Genomic DNA, 15,943 nt, shown 5'->3' with positions numbered 1-15,943 from the left:
GGAGAGGAAATTAAAATGTAAAACATGAAACAGCTGTTTGATCAGCTTTTACAATAGACCCTGGACACAGGCAATATTCATTTCTTATCTAGATGGGCAAAAATAATCATAGAAAATGGTTTTCCGCAGGACTATTCTTTTTTCTTTTCTGTGCTGAAACACATGCTGCTGCTGCAGCTAAGTCGCTTCAGTCGTGTCCGATTCTGTGCGACCCAATGGACGGCAGCCCACAAGGCTCCCCCGTCCCTGGGATTCTCCAGGCAAGAACACTGGAGTGGGTTGCCATTTCCTTCTCCAATGCATGAAAGTGAAAAGTGAAAGTGAAGTCGCTCAGTCGTATCCGACTCTTTGCGACCCCATGGACTGCAGCCTACTGGGCTCCTCGGTCAATGGGATTTTCCAGGCAAGAGTACTGGAGTGGGTTGCCATTGCCTTCTCCGGCTGAAACACATAGAATGATCTAATTAATGATATCAAACTTCTAGAAGCACAGGATAATGATATTCAAAAATTTTTAAAGCACTGTATAATATATAAATACCTAGTAAACAGTGGTAGGCATAAAGCATTAATTGCAAAAGTGGTTTGCCTGCATGTTATAGAGAGCAAAAAGAGCAAGAGAGCAAGAACGCCACTACTGAAATTTTATAAAACTAAAGAACATTTACAAAAACTAGTACCTACAACTTCATTAAATTACAACTCTGAACTGGTGAAGATCCCTGGTTTTCTTTGTGTTGTGTCAAGATGGAAAAATACTGGCTTCCTAGAGAAGTAACTAAGAAACCCATTATTAAAATTCTACCTTAAATTGACAAAACTTTCTTGGAGTAACAATTTCGTGATCATTACGAAATGCCTTAAAATGATTCCCAACACTTATGTCTAGGACTTTCCTAAAGAAGTAATCATAATTATGCACAAAGGTTTAGGTACAAGGACATTCACAATAGCTTCATTTAAAATAGAAATTTGGAAACAATACAAATGTTCAGCAATAGAAGATTGGTAAATAAATACAATCAGATGAAGTAATATAAAGTTATTAATATTGTATAGAAGAGAACTTAAGACATGGTTAAACATTCATAATATGTTGCTACTTATGTTAAAGGGACTACCAGTGAGTATGGCAAATCCAGTAGATGGTTTACAAATAGGAAATACAGGTGACAATTGTAACAGTGGCTTTTTTTGTAGGAATCAATTATAGACTATTTTTGTTTTCTTTCTGCTCCTTTCTGTAATTTACACATTTTCACAGTAAGTATGTATTATTCCTCAATTCACATTATTAAAAAACATTCCTACCTCTCCAAAAAAAACTCCTTAAGCTGTAAATAACCAAGAACGAATGTGATTTCATCTTTCATTTACATCAGTGGCTCGTCTTCCTAAAAATTTCTGAGGAACTTTGGTTATTAATTTGATTATTAACTCTTTACCCGAAGTTATCTGAAAGGGGGCCGTGTTGGATAACAAACTTTTTCCAAAGAATTTGTTGCTTTAATGTAAAAAACTGGAAAACAACCCAAAAAAGTGAGATAGAATTAAACATGATTATAAAGACACAATTTAAGACAGAAACAGGACTGGGATCACAGGAATTAAAAAATACAAAAGATGAGGTCAGTATTCCAAATTCACTATAAACGAATCATTGGAAATGTCTGTGAGATAAATTAAAAAGGGGGGGGGGTGTTATTTAGGTTGGAAGGAGAGCAAATAAAACTAAGGACCTAGAAGGACACTTTCAGCATTGTGCAATTCTGACAAATGTGTTTTTTTTTAAGTTTATAACAAGTTTTTAAGACTGCTTGAGGTACAAGGTGCAAATGGATGCTTCTCAAAATGAATGAACATACAAATCATTATATATACTAAAAGCAGTATGTACATGTCAATCCTAAACTCCCTAACTATCCTTTTCCCCAGCCTTCTCCCCTTAATAGCTCAGTCGTGTCCAGCTTTTTGTGGTCCCAAGGACTGTAGCCCACCAGGCTCCTCTGTCTATGGAATATTACTGGAGTGAGTTGCCATTTCCAACTCCAGGGAATCTTCCCAACCCAGGGATCAAACCTGTTTCTCTTGTGTCTCCTGCATTGGCAGGCAGATTCTTCACCACTAACGCCACTAGTTTCCTTCTTTAAGTTTGGGAGTCTGCTTCTGCTTAATAAATATGTTCATTTGCATCATTTTTTTAGATTAAATGTTGAAGCTGATGATGAGTCCAGAGTGAAAAATGAGCCAGGTAAGAGATGACTAACATAAGATCAAGAATGTAAACTTCTGACTTAAAATGGAAATTAACCAGAATATGACATTTAAGATGCCATTAAATAGAGACTCTGGTAACATAACTAACATTTGAAAGGTCAAACTTTGACCTTGCTTTCTGATTTTGTCCTCTCACAAAAGAACAGGTTTCAATGAAAACTCTTACATTACAGAATAGGATGAACTATTCTGAACAGAATAGGATGAACAGAATAGGATTCACTTTGTGTTTGAAATTGCTTGAAATAGGATGAACTATTCTGAACAGAATAGGATGAACAGAATAGGATTCACTTTGTGTTTGAAATTGCTCAAGATGTGTGTTTGTCATTTAGTAAGCTGGGTCACAACCCTTAGGGAGAAAATCTCTTTGATCTTATTTTTTCAAAAAAGGAAAATTTTAAGTACAATCAAGTCCTTCCATTTCAACTATGAAACTTCAGGGGGAAAATACTAATTAATTTTTGTGATACCTCTTTTCTAGGTGTTTTCTCAGTAAAACAGAAGAACTTCTTCCCATTCTTGCCTCCCCCCACTTTCTCTTGCAATCTACTTTGAGCTTCAGGATAACTCAATTCATTATAATCAGCTAATCACCTCTCAACCTATTCCTGAATTACTACCCATCTCTTGGTTTCTTTGGCTCTAGGGGTGCCCTCTTTCACAACTGCCCATCTTATCTTTTTGGCAAAAACCGTCAATGCTTCCTTAGTTCCAAACCACTGAAAAACATAACAAACTCACTTTGCTCTTCAACATTTCATTGCTTGATCCTGCCCTCCTCCTTCCAAATTTATTACCCATATCTCCCTAGTACTATCTTAGACTTATGACACTTTTTACCTTCCTATAAATAAAAATATCACCTGTAAACTGGAGCCTATAGCCTTATGATTTATATTATTCCTCCCATCTTTAAAGCCTCTCCTTCTCTACCAACCCCAAACATTGACTGTTCTTCAGGAACTGTTCCAATTTCACACTTCTAAGAAGAACTGCCTCTTGAGAAATTTGTATGCAGGTCAGGAAGCAACAGTTAGAACTGGACATGGAACAACAGACTGGTTCCAAATAGGAAAAGGAGTTCATCAAGGCTGTATATTGTCACCCTGCTTATTTAACTTCTATGCAGAGTACATCATGAGAAACGCTGGGCTGGAAGAAACACAAGCTGGAATCAAGATTGCCGGGAGAAATATCAATAACCTCAGATATGCAGATGACACCACCCTTATGGCAGAAAGTGAAGAGGAATTCAAAAGCATCTTGATGAAAGTGAAAGTGGAGAGTGAAAAAGTTGGCTTAAAGCTCAACATTCAGAAAACGAAGATCATGGCATCCAGTCCCATCACTTCATGGGTAATAGATGGGGAAACAGTGGAAACAGTGTCAGATTTTATTTTTCTGGGCTCCAAAATCACTGCGGATGGTGACTGCAGCCATGAAATTAAAAGACGCTTACTCCTTGGAAGGAAAGTTATGACCAACCTAGATAGCATATGCAAAAGCAGAGACATTACTTTGCCAACAAAGGTTCATCTAGTCAAGGCTATGGTTTTTCCTGTGGTCATGTATGGATGTGAGAGTTGGACTGTGAAGAAGGCTGAGCGCCGAAGAATTGATGCTTTTGAACTGTGGTGTTGGAGAAGACTCTTGAGAGTCCCTTGGACTGTAAGGAGATCCAACCAGTCCATTCTGAAGGAGATCAGCCCTGAGATTTCTTTGGAAGGAATGATGCTAAAACTGAAACTCCAGTACTTTGGCCACCTCATGTGAAGAGTTGACTCATTGGAAAAGACTCTGATGCTGGGAGGGATTGGGGGCAGGAGGAGAAGGGGACGACAGAGGATGAGATGGCTGGATGGCATCACTGACTCGATGGCTGTGAGTCTGAGTGAACTCCGGGAGTTGGTGATGGACAGGGAGGCTGGCGTGCTGTGATTCATGGGGTCGCAAAGAGTCGGACACGACTGAGCGACTGATCTGATCTGATCTGAAGAAGAACTTCTCTAACTCCTGGGGTCTTCTGTGATTTACTTGGGTCCCACAGTACAGAACTCAATTATTTATCATTTCTAGACATTTCTTATTGCCTGTATGTGCTGGTCTTGTGTCTGCAATTGCATTTTAAGTTTTCTGAGGGTAGGAACTTGGTCTTACAGAAGACTTTCTGTACCTCCCTTAAGTAAACTGACAGATGACGACTTGAGATCATGGCTTACAGATCTTCATTTTCTGTAGTACTTGGTTTACTGAGTTAACTGAGGAGACTGAACATGGATCCGTTTTGTAAACTTGAAAGTAAAAACAGTGCATTCAAAATGTTAGTCATTTTTATCTTCCACATAGCATCATTTGGTCAGGTTCTTGTTCCAACTGCCCTTTCTCCTAAAGCTGAGGGTTCATCCTCCAGAACAGGGACTTTATTCACTGGAAAACCAGGTGCTGTCACTAGTAGATAAAACTAAAGATATTTCCATCTTCAGTCATCAATGACTCTATTAGAGCAAAAAAACTTTTTTTTCTGCACCACATGGCATTCAGGATTTCTGTTCCCCTACCAGGGATTGGAGCCATGCCCTTCTGAAGCGAAAGCAGAGTCCTAACCACTGGACCACCAGGGAATTCCTTAGAACATGTTTTTAGCTCAGAAGAAATTTATGGGATTTGGATGGTCAAAGTCAGGAAAAAATTTATACCATTATCAAGGGAATTACTGACTTCTAGTCAGTGAAAGTCACTCAGTCTTGTCCAACTCTTTGTGACCCCATGGAATAGTCCATGGAATTCTCCAGGCCAGAATACTGGAGCGGGTAGCCATTCCCTTCTCCAGGCGGTGGCTAAGTGGCTTCAGTCGTGTCCAACTCTGTGCAACCCCATAGACAGCAGCACACCAGGCTCCTCTGTCCCTGGGATTCTCCAGGCAAGAATACTGGAGTGGGTTGCCATTTCCTTCTCCAATGCATGAAAGTGAAAAGTGAAAGTGAAGTCGCTGAGTTGTGTCCAACTCTTAGAGACCCCATAGACTGTAGCCTACCAAGCTCCTCCGTCCACGGGATTTTCCAGGCAAGAGTACTGGAGTGGGTTGCCATTGCCTTCTCCACTCCCTTCTCCATGGGATCTTCTCAACCCAGGGATCAAACCCAGGTCTCCCACATTGCAGGTGGATTCTTTACCAGCTGAGCCACCGGGGAAGCCCCAAAATACTGGAGTGGGTAGTGTATCCCTTCTCCAGGGGATCTTCCCGACCCAGGAATCAAACCAGGGTCTCCTGCATTGCAGGCATATTCTTTACCAGCTGAGCTACTGGAGACGTCCCTAAAAAGCTAAGCTCAAGAAGCTTGGGGCCCTTGAAAAATGAAAATGCTGTACTTTTCACATGAGGAAATTTCCAAAGTATTTTGTTATGGGAACAAAAACCCTCATCCTGAACATGGCCTCTCCATTTGGCTCAGTTTTGGGGACCTAGAAGTGTATTCAATCTTGTACATTTCCAAGATCCCCTCAGTTAAGCCTTGCCTGCTGACTTGTAAAAATAGCAGAGTTAACACTGACTGAGCATCCCAAAAGTTAGCCCTAGAAACATCACTCTACTTAATAAGTGAATATCTGGAGGCTGAGGAAGTAGGTAACTAACCGAAGCTATACAGTTAGGGACACAGGTAGGATCTGAACCCAAATGTTAGGCTCCTAGGGTTTTTGCATTTAACTTCTTTTTTTTTTTTTTTTTTTTTTTTTTTTTTTTTTTAAATTTTATTTTATTTTTAAACTTTACATAATTGTATTAGTTTTGCCAAATATCAAAATGAATCCGCCACAGGTATACATGTGTTCCCCATCCTGAATCCTCCTCCCTCCTCCCTCCCCATATCATCCCTCTGGGTTAACTTCTGTGTTATCCTGCTTCCTCCAGGAAGTAAAAAGTTAGTCCCATCCTTCCAATAGATCTCTGGTTGTAAGGCTTACCTTTTCTGAGCCCAAAGCCTAAGAAGACCTACAATCTTGATCAAGGGATTCTATAAATTTAATTCAATTTCTGGGGGCTAAGGTGAGCTGGGTTCTTTGCTAAACACCAGAGATAGGGAGATACATTGTACGAAGTCTTTGATTTTGAGCAGCCTATGATCAGGTGAACGTTCACGGATGCTTAAACAGGTCATTTAAACACAGTAAGTGAGATCCAGTAATAGACACACACATGGAACACTGCTAAGACTATATGTATAATGGCCATCAAATCCAAAGATGAAACTAAAGTTAGTGTGAGTTCCAATTCAGAGTGACATGCTACTGTACACATTTCATTTGTCCCAGGTGTCTCGGGTGACATTATACTATGACCTTGCCACCTGTAATAATTCAATATTACCTAATTCTAAATGGTATTTAAAATGCAGAAGTTCTAATTCAGTGTACATCAGTTAAGGGCATGTGTACATAGACTTTGAATCTTGACAAGAATAAAGAAATGTACAAACATTAGAATTCGGTGATAGCAACATTTGTTGTCATTACTGATATCTGGAGAAATGCTTGATACTGGAACATTTTATTGACTTTATTGTGTTAGTAGAACATGAAAATGCCACTGAAGCCCAAAATATTAGAGAAATAAGTTAGAAACTAAATTATCTCAAAATTTGAGTCAGATCCCATCTGTATATTTATTGACAAAAATGTAGAAATCATCAAAGCAGCTGATTTATTCTTTTTTCTTTTCCTTTTGCCCTATTGGTTGCATTTAAAAGCAGATTTTTTTTCCAGTGATAATCCAGAAATCTGTATATTCTGCCTTTCTTTATCTCTTAACCATTTTAAAGTTGAAGTATATTTAATGTACGATGCTGTGTTAGTTTCAGGTGTACATCAAAGTGATTCAGATATGTATATATATGCATATTCTTTTTCAGATTCTTTTTCATTATAGATTATTACAAGATATTGAATATGGCTCCCTGTGCTATACAGTAGGTCTTTATTGTTCATCTATTTTATATATAGTAGTGTGTATCTGTTAATCCCAAACAACTAATTTATCTCTCCCCCATCACTATCCCCTTTGGTAACCATAAATTTATTTTCTATGTCTGTGAGTCTGTTTCTGTTTTGTAAATAAGTTCACTTGTATCATTTTTTATATTCCACATATAAGTGATATCACATAAATTTGTCTTTCTCTGTCTGACTTACTTCACTTAGTATGATAATCCCTAGGTCCATCCATGTTGTTGCAAATGGCATTTTCATTCTTTTTTTAATGGCTGAATATGCGTGTGTGTGCTCAGTCGCTTCACTTGTGTCCAACTCCTTGTGACCCTATGGACTGTAGCCTTCCAGGTGCCTCTGTCCATGGGATTCTCCAGGCAAGAATACTGGAGTGGGTTGTCATGCCCTTTTCCAAGGGATCTTCCTGACCCAGGGATTGAACCCGTGTCTCTTACATCTCCTGAAGTGGCAGGTGGATTCTTTACCTGCTGAGCCATCACGGGAGCCCATATATATACACCACATCTTAAATTCACTCATCTGTTGATGGACATTTAGGTTACTTCCATGTCTTGGCTATTGTAAATAGTGCTGCTATGAACATTGTTGTGCATTTATCTTTTTGAATTAGAGTTTTTTCTGGGTATAGGAGCTGGATTTCAGGATGATATGGCAACTCTATTTTTAGTTTTTAAGGACCCTCCATACTATTCTCCATAGTGGCTGCACCAATTTACATTCCCACCAACAGTGTAGGAGGGTTCCTTTTTCTCCACACCCTCTCCAGCATTTATTATTTGTAGACTTTTTAATGATGGGCATTCTGGCTGGTGTAAGATCAACTACTCATTGTGGTTTTGATTTGCATTCCTCTAACAATCAGCATATTCAGCATCTTTTCATGAGCATGTTGGTCACCTGTCTTTGGAGAAATGTCTATCTAGCTCTTCTGCCCATTTTTTGATTGAGCCTTTTTTTTATATTAAGGTGTACGAGCTATAAAACAAATGATTTTCAAACTGATGACATACATATCATGCACATTACTCAATATATATGTCTTTTCCACTGTTCCAATGTGAACAAATTATATCAAAACAAATCCTAAATTATTGCTACAGACTGGAAGGAACTGTTCCTGTAGTGACATTTTCACTGGGAACAGAAGAAATCAGCAGTGGTAGAGTACAGAGGTTAAGAGCATGGCATTTATTGTGGTTTTACCACTCACTAGCTATGTCACCTTAAGAAAAATTGGTAACCTTTTGATGACTTAGTTTTCTCATCTGGAGAGTAAGGATAATAAAGGTATCTACTTCATAAAGTGGTCTAGAGGGGTAAAGGAGAAAATGCATGTAAAATGCTTGGAATGGGGCTTAGGATCTGGCAAGCACACAGTAGACCTTGCTATTATTGTTAATCAGGCCGACAAAATGGCCTCTAACCACTAGTGGATGTGAAGTGTCAGTGTGCGGCCAACTCCACTGTCAAACTTTAGCTGGAGGAGGTGGCTAGTGGCTTAGTGGCTGTGCATGTATATGTACCCACACACACACACACACACACTCATGGAATATTGTCTTATAACAAGGCTGTGTTTCACAGCCCTACTTTCTTGGCTTGTATATGATTTACCAACACAGATGATGTAAGAAACGTAGCAGCTAAACTGAAAGAAAAGTCTGAAATTCTAATTATTTTTTGTATATAGTTAAGAGATAAATATGTCAGAAATTCTAAACACAGGACAGATTTCTACACTAGGAGTTTGAATTCATCCAGTGCCTGGAGATGCTAATATTAAGATCACCTCACTGTTACTCAATTTAACATATAGACAACACTCAAAATGCTGACTCTTCTATTATTATTACATAATTAATATTATTCAAGAGATAAATAATAATCCCATTTATTATTTCTTATAATTAAGATGGGTGTCAGGTGGCTAAAATGAAGACCAGATCAGAAAGGGAATAACAGCCAGGCTGTGGTAGTGATGAAATACAGATCGAGGGCTTTGAAAATTTCTTCTGATAAGGAACACAATGGGTTTGGTGGCTCTGAAGCCCAGGATAAGCCTGAGTTCTCAGACTCCTCACTGGAGGGACTGAAGGGATGGGGGTGGGGCAGGATGAGGTCAGAATGATGCCTGTACAGATCCTGTAGTCACCTTATAAATGCCTCACAGCGAGAAAAATGACTGGTCAGTAAAGAGGAAGACATGATTACAGAGATGCCTGCTTCTGCTCCCACAGATGAAAAAACCCTAGAAGCTAAAAAAAAAAAGGATGTCTTTTCCAAAAAGACAAGCTGTCTTTTTAGTACAACCTGTCGCCATAATGGCCTCTTGTGTACAGTCCTTTATGTGCGTTCTTTCTAATCCTAGCAACAAGCTCTCGGCCAATAACGGCACTGGGAATCTCATTTTAAAAGGCAGCTGAAGAACAGAGAGGTGAGGGAAATTTTAAGGTGACACAATAGCTAAGTATAGGAAACGGAATTCATAACGAGTCTGTTTGATGTCTGACCTATGCTCTTTTAACATTGCATACTGCCTCTTTATAGCCTATCTTTGGGATACACACATTTCCAAGCACTTCCATCCAGTTACCATTTCTTAGAACATTCAGGTGGTTTATAGGCGTCCAGGAAGTTCTCCATCTTTCTTCATCAAAGGTGAGGCGGGGGCTTTGCCATTAACACACAGGCCTCATCTGCCTATCACATCCCTCAACTCATGATCCTCTGTGGGCCCTCTCTGATGCACCCTGCCTAGGCCAGTCCCTCCAGCCTGCAGCAGGCTTGCCCCCCTGGCCCTTCTGGCTGGACAGATCACCTTCCAGGTGTTGATTACCACTTGGAAGACTGACTTTGACTCTTCCAGGCTGTTAGCCGAGTGCCTGCCACCCTCAGATGGCCAGATCACTTCTCTCAAGCCTGGAAAAAAAATTCTCCTTTCTGTTTCAAGTTTCCCTTTTTTAGCTTTTATTTTGAGGCTTGAGCAAGAGCCATTCCAGAATTGCAAAAGATAGTTTCCATGGTTCTACCAAACCAAACATTAAAATCGAGACTCGGAACAGAAGCCGTATGCTGTTGTCCAGCTCCATGTGGGAAATGCCATTACTCTGCCAAGTCCCCAGAGATGACCTGCTCCTTGGGTGAAAGAGATGTCAGCAGGTGTGTGTTTGTATGCCACACGCATTTCCCCAAACAAAATGCTGTTCTGCAGTCGCCTTGGAATTTTTCAAACACTAAAAAAAAGGTTATATATTAACCATCCGTACCCCCAGTCTGTCTCTGCTTATGCCAAAGGGAGTGATTAAAATTTGCTGACAGCTTCGAAAACTATCAGAGAACTACCAGAATGGCCCAAGTTTAATAATTAACAAAGTTAACTGCGTCAGTCACCAACCAATCCTAAAATTCTGATTTTACCATTTTCCCCTTACTCAATAAGATTTGGCAGGACATGCAAAAGGGTCAGGAGTAAGTGGATGTGAATTTCAGATGCAATCAACTGCTGTTTTGTGGGGAATATGTTAAAGTTTGTTCATTTAACACATTTATTAAGTGCTAACTAGGCCAGGCAGAGCTCTGGAGCTGGAGTTTGGGGGTTCTCCAGGAGACATAGAAACACTTCCCAGGGCTCCAGGGGCTTACAGACTAGTGGAGGAGAAAGTGATTGAACAAGAAATGACACTAAAATGTGAACAATTAAAAACTCAAGGAAAAGAACAAGATGGCAGAGGAGAGTTAAACAAAGGCATCTCAACCTATTTGGAGGGATTTGGGAAGGCTGTCCCCAGTAAATGACATATGAGCTAAGATTTGAGATTAACCAAGTTTTTTTCCGAAGAAGGCAATGGCACCCCACTCCAGTACTCTTGGCTGGAAAATCCCATGGGCAGAGGAGCCTGGTAGGCTGCAGTCCTTGGGGTCGCTAAGAGTCGGACACGACTGAGCGACTTCCCTTTCACTTTTCACTTTCATATATTGGAGAAGGAAACGGCAACCCACTCCAGTGTTCTTGCCTGGAGAATCCCAGGGACGGGGGAGCCTGGTTGGCTGCCGTCTATGGGGTCGCACAGAGTCGGACACGACTGAAGCGACTTAGCAGCAGCAAGTGTTATTCAGTTTCTCAGTTTCCTCATCTCTCTCATCAAACTATAAAGACCGAAATATCTTCCTCCCAGTGGAGAAGGTGAGCACCGCCTCAACCAGTTCCATCCTAGGCATCCTCTCTTCTCTCCCACTCTTGGTTTGGGTCATTTCACAGACTTCAGGGGCCTCAACTAATACGTCTCTGTCACACAAATCTGTCAGCCCAACCTGTTCTTTGCACTTGCAGCTGCTAGACATCTCTCCCTAGGTGTTCTATCAGCACCTTCAATTCTAGATGCTCCATCTTTCCCCAAACCTGCTCTTCTGCACATTCCTCGTTTTGTAGATCATATTCCTGTCACTCGACATATCACTTTGTGAATGAAAAATCATTAGTGGCTATTCATTGACTGCATGTGTGCTAAGTCACTCAGTCATGTCTGACTCTTTGTGACCCTATCCTCCGTCCATGGGATTCTCCAGGCAAGAATGCTGGAGTGGGTTGCCATGCTGTCCTCCAGGAGATCTTCCTGACCCAGGGATCGAACCCACATCTCTTATGTCTCCTGCATTGGCAGATGGGTTCTTTACCACCAGCACTACCTGGGAAGCCCCCAAAATTAGCCACTCAGTCATGTCTAACTCTTTGCGACCAAATGGACTGTAGCCCGCCAGGCTCCTCTGTCCATGAGATTTCCTAGGTAAGAATACTAGAGTGGGAAGCCATTCCCATCTCCAGGGAATCTTCCTGACCCAGGGATTGAACCTGGGTCTCCTGCATTGTAGGTGGATTCTGTACCATCTGAGCCACCAGGGAGCTAAATCTTTGGGTGATGACATACAAGGCTACCTACAACTCATCCCAACCCACCTCTGTAGCTTGGTCTCCCACAAGTTCCCCTCAATTCTCCACACTGAAGTTTTTTCTTTTTTTTTTTTTTTAAAGAATTTTTCCTGTGGACCATTTTTAAAGTCTTAATTGAATTTGTTACAACATTGCTTCTGTTTTATGTTTTGGGGTTTTTTTGCCTTGAGGCATGTGGGATCTTGGCTCCCCGACCAGGGATTGAATCTGCAACCCCCTGCATTGGAAGGCCAAGTCTTAAACCATTGAAACACCAAGGAAGTCCCTGTGCTAAAGTTCTTATCTTTCCTAAGCATGAGAATATCTCACATATTTGTGATTTAAGCTATTCTTTAGCTTCAGATACTTTCTTCATCCAGTCTCCTGGTGAATTCATATCCATTCTTTAAGATCTACTTCACCATCCCTGTGAAGTCTGCTTGGATATTCCCAGGCAGAGTTCAACATTCACCTAGAGTTCAACATTCACCTTTCCTATAACTTTCAGTAGGAGGTCCTAGGAAAAGGCATATATCGTAGGTCATTAGTACCACTCGTTCACAACTCTGCCTCCCATATTAGCTTGTGAGTACCCCAGGGGCAATGGCTCTGACTAACTCAACTTTCCTTCCCTTTTCGATAGGATGTGGGACAGGAAGCAAATGTTCCTTGAATGAATGGATAATGAGCAAATGAATGGACCTCTTTTGTGGCACCTACCACTTTCTACCTTGTATTGTCTTTGTCTGGATACCTCATCTCTTTTCCTAGACTGAAAAATCTTCCAGGACAAGAAAAATGTGATCTAGTTTTGCATCCTCAACCACAGCCTGCCCTAACGTGTACTGTTTGAATAAATGAGCAAAACTCTTGTCATCCCTTGTGTCACACATATATCAGACTTTGCAAAGCCATTTTCACACACATTGCTTCACCTACCTTTTAGATGATCTTGTAATCTAGCTATGACTAGTTGGAGTTATCCTCACATAGCAGATAAAGCATTTAAGTAAGGCCTTGGAACCCTGCTTTCTCAGTTTTTAGAACAATGCCTATTCCATGTGACATTCTTGAGAAAAGGCAGATCTACTCACCAGTCCCTTGTTTGGAGAGTTTGGGAGTCAAAAGCAGAGATTCACCACTGCTGTAAAAAATAACTAAACCCTTATCTATCCTTCCAGTACGAGTCTTACATGAATAATTTGAGTGAGCGTGAAGGTTTAAAGAATGAATCAGAAAAAAAACAAAAAAAAAAACAAAATAAAGGGGGAAACGAAGAATTGGAACACGTTAGACATAGTTTGGGTAAGAAAAGGACTTTGAAGGCCTAGAAAGAGAGGTTTCCTCTTCCTAAGATGGGAGTGCTGTGCAAGGCAGCACGGACACACACTGAGTTCCTCTAGGAGAAATGATGTCTAAAATACTGAATGAACATGGAATCTATATAGCCAGAGCCCACCACAGCATGCTGTTGTACTTAAAGCATCTGTAGCCCTGTGCACAGAGCCTGGCATGGGTGAGCTAGGGGAGGGGGTGGGGGACCCGGCAAACAGAAGGGATAGCCTGAGATCTGACTCAAAGGTGAGGAAAGCTGGAATGGAGGCATGGCATCCAACATCCAGCACCTTGCTTTCTTTACCTGCCACAAGAGAATCTGAACGCCTCTGCCCTGCCTGCCCCCCAGGAAGCAAGTTGGAGGCCGGCTCCTGACGTCTGGTTAGGGCACGTCTTAGTCAACACAGTGGTGGATTTTGGAGGTGTCCTCGTAATTGCTCAAGTACCAGGAGGTCCTGGGGGTTGGACCAAAGCATTCTCAGGGGTCTGTGAGACAGGCTGTTCTGGAAGCATCACTTAATATTCCACTGACCCCTCCCCATAGGATCTGGCTGACTTTCTTCAGAAGGTGGGTTCCCCCGCTGACCCCATCCATCTTCTGGCGTCTGTTTCTCGAGGCCCAGTCCCACCTCCCTTCCCCGTGTCTATGAGGGTACTTTCTGTCCCCCATCCCTTCTAAGCTTTTTGGCCACCCTGCACTGAGTGTGGGGGCGAGGAGAAGAAGGGGCAGAAGGAGAGGAGACATTTGACAAGAAGGCATTTGACAAGAAGGCCCTGCAGCCGCAGGTAGACCCATGGAAATCGTGGAATCAGAAAGAATCGGGATCAGGAGGGTCGATACCCCAGGGTCCAATCCCTTCTTTTTGAACGGGAAGCTGTTCAAGGTCGTTTTCCTGGTTCCAGAATAACAACACGTCGTGGTCCATGCCTGCTCCGAGTGAGGGTGTAGAGTGTCCAGGTCGGGCTGGAGCAAAAGGACTGACCTTTGCTTGGGGCAAGCGACTGACCTTTATGCCACCCCCTAGTAAGAGTCTCTCCCCTGCCCGTTTTCTCACCACCACCACCCTCTCTCCCTGCCCCCCGGCGCTTTGAAAATTCCAGCAGTCTCAGGCTTGGCAGCTGTCCGGGGCAGAAGTTCAAAGTCTAGCCCCAGACCTTCAAAAGACATCCTCTAGCTTCTGTCCGGGGAGGGGAAGGGGGGCCACCAAATCCTTCTCCCCCTGAGGGAGGATTTCGTGTGCGACGCTTGGGACCCTCTAGATCCCCTCCGGCGCACGGAGAGTCTAGGGGCTCCGGGGGATACGCCGCCGCACGGCCGCCCCGCATGCCTCCCCGGGCGGCCACTTGTCGGAGCCCTGGGAGGGGGAAAGAGGGCGCGCAGCAGCCACTGACCTGAGATGCCGCCCCCCACCACGACCACGTCGCATTTGCTGCTCATGTTGCTCGCCCCTCTCCGGGCTACCCGGGTGCCAGCTGCTTCGGTGTCTGGATCTCGGCCCCCGCCTGCAGCGCTGCCCCCGCACACTAGCGCCTCCGCCGAGCGCCTATATTGGCGGCCCAGGGCTTCGGGTCGCAGAGCCCCGCCCGCCCGCCCGCCTACGCGCCGGCGGGGCTAGAGCGCACCGCCCCCGTTCCCGCCCGGAGGTCTGCGGCTCAGATCTGCGGAGGGTGGACGCCAGGGCAGAAAGGTCACCCAGGGCCCCCAAGAGTCCATCCCCAGGGCCACCACTCCCCGTTGGCCTTATGCATTGCACGGTGTTTTCCCATCAGCTTCCCTGGTGCGCTGTTCAGCTTGGGGGCTGGGAGGATGGCAGATCGGGATGTCCTCCTCCAGCACCTCAAATGACTCCCTGGAATGGAGCAGTAAAGTGAAGTGAAGTCGCTCAGTCGTGTCTGACTCTTTGCGACCCCATGGACTGTAGCCTACCAGGCTCTGAGGAGCCTTACAGTCCATGGAATTTTCCAGGCAAGAGTACTGGAGTGGGTTGCCATTTCTTTCTCCACGGGATCTTCCCAACCCAGGGATCGAACCCGGTTCTCCCGCATTGCGGGCAGATGCTTTAGTGTCTGAGCCACCAGGGAAGCCAGTAGAGAAAGGCAAACATAATGTGAAGGCTTTTCTGGTACCAGGCACCATCCTCAGCATTTTACATGCATAATTCCAGTTAAACCTTACAACAACTCATTTTATGGATGAGCAAAGTGAGATAAAGTCGTTAAGGAGGGGCAAAGACAAGAGAAAGAGTCAGAAATCATATAATAAACGAATCGCCAGTCCAGGTTCAATGCAGGATACAGGAAGCCTGGGGCTGGTGCACTGGGATGACCCAGAGAGATGGTATGGGGAGGGAGGTGGGAGGGGGTTCAGGATGGGGAACACGTGTACACCCGTGGTGG

The 15,943-nt window shown here is 43.0% G+C and overlaps 1 protein-coding gene across 1 annotated transcript in view; it reads right to left on the bottom strand.

Annotated features, from left to right (window-relative positions):
* The window catches only part of MAOB (monoamine oxidase B), a 120,910-nt gene extending 105,801 nt beyond the window's left edge, over positions 1–15,109 (bottom strand). Inside the window, exon 1 of the mRNA XM_005891518.2 lies at positions 14,939–15,109. Coding sequence (XP_005891580.1) covers positions 14,939–14,984 — 46 coding nt within the window. The 5' untranslated portion in view covers positions 14,985–15,109. The remainder of the gene's footprint in view (positions 1–14,938) is intronic.
* Between the last annotated feature and the right edge of the window lie 834 nt (positions 15,110–15,943).

This window comes from Bos mutus, chromosome X (genome assembly GCF_027580195.1).
Source record: "Bos mutus isolate GX-2022 chromosome X, NWIPB_WYAK_1.1, whole genome shotgun sequence".
NCBI lineage: Eukaryota > Metazoa > Chordata > Mammalia > Artiodactyla > Bovidae > Bos > Bos mutus.
The sequence above is the reverse complement of the archived record's forward strand: the minus strand, read 5'-3'. Positions and strand labels throughout refer to the sequence as shown.